The sequence below is a fragment of the Ceratotherium simum genome, chromosome 7, assembly GCF_057802395.1.
Source record: "Ceratotherium simum simum isolate JZ-2026a chromosome 7, ASM5780239v1, whole genome shotgun sequence".
In the NCBI taxonomy this organism is placed as follows: domain Eukaryota; kingdom Metazoa; phylum Chordata; class Mammalia; order Perissodactyla; family Rhinocerotidae; genus Ceratotherium; species Ceratotherium simum.
Window position 1 is genome coordinate 75,278,247 of NC_141906.1, and position 3,693 is coordinate 75,281,939.

General features: G+C 38.2%; 1 protein-coding gene across 1 annotated transcript; it reads right to left on the reverse strand.

Annotated features, from left to right (window-relative positions):
• Positions 1-402: 402 nt before the first annotated feature.
• Positions 403-1,347, reverse strand: LOC101388358 (olfactory receptor 8B3-like). The gene has a single exon (XM_004438400.3). The coding sequence runs from the start codon at positions 1,330-1,332 to the stop codon at positions 403-405; it is 930 nt and encodes a 309-aa protein (XP_004438457.2). The 5' UTR covers positions 1,333-1,347.
• Between the last annotated feature and the right edge of the window lie 2,346 nt (positions 1,348-3,693).

Here is a 3,693-nt window from a genome sequence, read left to right on the forward strand (position 1 = left end):
ACAAACAAAGCATCTGATGCTGGTTCCAATAGCACATTATAAGTGGTGGATAGAAAATCTCCTATGGCACAACATCACACGACTGTTACTTTACTTGGTCATTTGCAGAACCATTTATCTTTTTCCAGGAAAGGAAAAGAAACTCCATAATGACAACAGAAAAAAACACGGAGATAATTTTTTTCTTTAATGTTATTCTTACACAGGGAAAATGGTGACAAGGAGAATAAATAGTAAACTGGTGAGGAAGGAAGATCTAGTATAAAAAATTAGAAACAAATTGAGAGAAGCCTCCAACCTCCTTCACCATGGTAACAAAGATGCAGGATAAGGAGGATGCCACCTAAACTATTGTAATAAAACAAACAGAATCTACAAGTCCTATAACGACACTGTAGCTGATCAGAGCTTTCTCCTACTCAGAGTTCTTCTCAGAGCAATTTTGACATCTTTGTTCCTCAAACTGTAGATTAAAGGGTTCATTGAGGGAATGACATTGGTATAGAAGACAGAGGAGATTTTCCCCTCATCCATAGACCCAGCAGAAGATGGTTTGAGATACACAAATACACCTGATCCAAAGAAGAGAGAAACAGCAATTATGTGGGAACTGCAAGTGCCGAAGGCTTTGGACCTGCCCTCTGTGGAGCGGATGCGGAGGATGCTGGAGAGGATGAAACCATAAGAGATAAAGACGGTGAGACTGGGCACAATGATGTTGATGCCCACCACAATGAAAACTTCCGGCTCATTGATGTAGGTGCTCGTGCAGGAGAGCTTGAGCAGAGGGAAGACGTCACACATATAATGGTTGATGGTGTTTGCATCACAGAAGGTCAGTCTCAGCATACATCCGGTGTGGGCCATGGCACCAGAAAATGCCATCAAGTATGAGCCAAGCATAAGGCTGGACCATGCGTTAGGGGACATGGCAACATTATACAAAAGTGGTTTACAGATGGCCACATAGTGATCATAGGCCATTGATGTCAGCATGTAGCATTCAGAAATACCAAAAAAACAGAAAAAGTAGAGCTGAGTCATGCACCCCATATAGGAGATAATATTCTTTGATATGAAGTTAATCAGCATTTTGGGTGTAATCACAGAAGAATAACAGAGGTCTATTAAAGACAAATTAAACAGAAAAAAGTACATGGGAGTGTGTAGGTGTGAGTTCAGCCCAATTAGAAATATCAAACTCATATTTCCCAACACAGTGACCATGTAAATTATTAGAAACAGGAAGAACAGGGGGAATTGGAGCTCTGGTTGGTCTGTTAATCCCAACAGAATGAATTCAGTCACCAAAGAGCCATTTCCAAGAGCCATTCTTTTCAAAGGGATCTGTGAGTACAGGAAAAAATTGTTACATTAGAGGAAAACCCAGCTCTTCCCACTTGTGCTACAAAAGAGGACATATGCTGGGAATATCTGAGACTAGCCCAATCTAGACCAGTAAAGTTGTCTTTATCATTATCATGATACTGACTGACACAAATTTTCCTTTTTTTAGATTCTTTATCAGCTAAACAAAGCAAAAGCCATCATTAACTTATTCTACAGAGAGAAGGCCAATGCTGCCATATGCAAACATGACTGCAGAAAAAAACAAGATCAGTGAGAAGAAGGAAGTATCAGGGCAGAACTGTCCTCATCTCATCTCACCATATCTTCATTCACTCGAACCCTCCCCTCACCAAACAAAATTGGAGGTAGCAACCCCAGCAACCTGGTGCTGACTTCTAATGCGGATGAGACTTGGTGGAGTGGAAACCAAAAGACTGTTTCTAATCCAAGTCTAAGAGACCACAGTCTAGGAGAGGTTAAGTTACTGCCCCATGTCAAAGAGTAAAAGCATCAATTAGAAGAGTGAGAGTTCTACCCACGGAAAGGGAACTTACTAACTGAGAAACTGAACCCTTTGAGTCCCTTAATGTCTCTGAACATTCCCACCCTTCCCTGGAACAATTCTTCCTCCAGTTTCACTTGAGTCTCAGAATTGCACAAAATGGGAAAGAAAGTGTCAAATCTTAGATCTACGGAATTCCATCTCACAACAAAAGGGGCATTCATATAAATGGAATTTAGAAACTCACCATCCTTAGGCCAGAAAATCTCAGTGCTTCCTAATCATCCTTATTTACACCTGCTGTCCTGGAAGGGCAGTTTCAGGCTCTGAGAGTTTGGTTACTTTGATTCTAAGAGGATGCTGCAATAGACTTGATTTCAAATGTGCCCTGTAAATCTTTCTGAACTACAGGGCATAATTTCTGAATATGACTTTGAGACCTCTCAAGTTACAGAGAAAAAAATAAGTCTTTAATAGCATCACATTTGCCACTTGTTAAAATGCAGATGAATGAATGTGAGTTTAATGATATAGTGCAGTTGGTTATGAATAGGGTAGAGCTTGCTCGGTCTCTTCCCCAGGGAATAGATTCTCTGTGTAAAAGGGAAATTTGTATTTACACCCTAAACGACGATCTCTCTTTAGTTCCTCAGGGACTCAATAGTTTACTGAAGTTTTCCTGTCACTCTAGGGATTATACATCTCCCAAAACAGATCTAAAAGTAAATTCCTGTCTCCCTGTCATCTTCATCTCTAAAGGAAAAGCTATTGAATTGTTTCTTTTCCTCTTTCTTCTCATATCCTAAATAGAAAATTCTCTGTAAGGGTTCTACCTCCAGGATTCTTTATTTCTTTATCTGAAATTTTTCAAGAATTACACAACATCACTTCAATTGTTCTCTCTCCTAAGCTATCTCTGAAATAATTTGAAATGTCTTATATCCCTTCTAAAATTGAGCTTTTCAATATCTACTGGAAATTTCTACCTGACTCTTCTGCCTGGATGTTATAGTAACATTTCAGTGACTGAGGTCTTCATTTCTTCTCATCGTGAAAAAGAATAGGGGCCGTGGAATTAGAGAGTGTGTGTATGAGCCCTATCTCCACTCTTACTAACTAGAATACCCTGATCAAATTACTTAATCTTTCTTCCTCTGGTTCATCTTTGTAAAATAGAAATGGTAAAAATGACATCTCTTTCATTGGGTGGTTATGATGATTTAATGAAAAAAATATAAATAAAATGGGTAGGACAGTGCCTGGCACATGGTAAATAATCAATTAACGTCAGCTGTCATTATTTATGTTCTCATAAATTCTGACAGATCCTCCATAATACTCATCAGACTTTTTTCCCCTTAATTTCTTTATTTCCTAATAAATTATAAGTTCTATAAGAACAAACATTTCTGTCTTGTTTACTTTCTAAGTACAGTACAGAGTACATAGTAGGAACTCAATATTTCTGAAAATTATATTGCTCTTTGCTTGAAAACCTTCAGAATATTTTTCACATTTCTCACATGCTAAGCAATAGAGTCTACAACCACAATGATCTCAATCCCTTTGCCTCACCCACCAACAAGTCCAGGCACTATCTAAGTTTTAACTTAACTCTACTACTGTATTGTAGTGACTCCTATTTTTCTAGCTTCACCACATAGTTCCTCTTATTTACCCATCTACACTACTTCTAAAATAAGCTCAGAAGACACATATCTGTCGTTCGTTAGTTCAAAACTTTCAATGGTTCTCCATTGCCCATTGGACAATTGAAAGTTTGCAATAAAAGCATGAGTATCAAAACTATAATTCAGCCTCAGTAAAAACAAAAGAAAAAA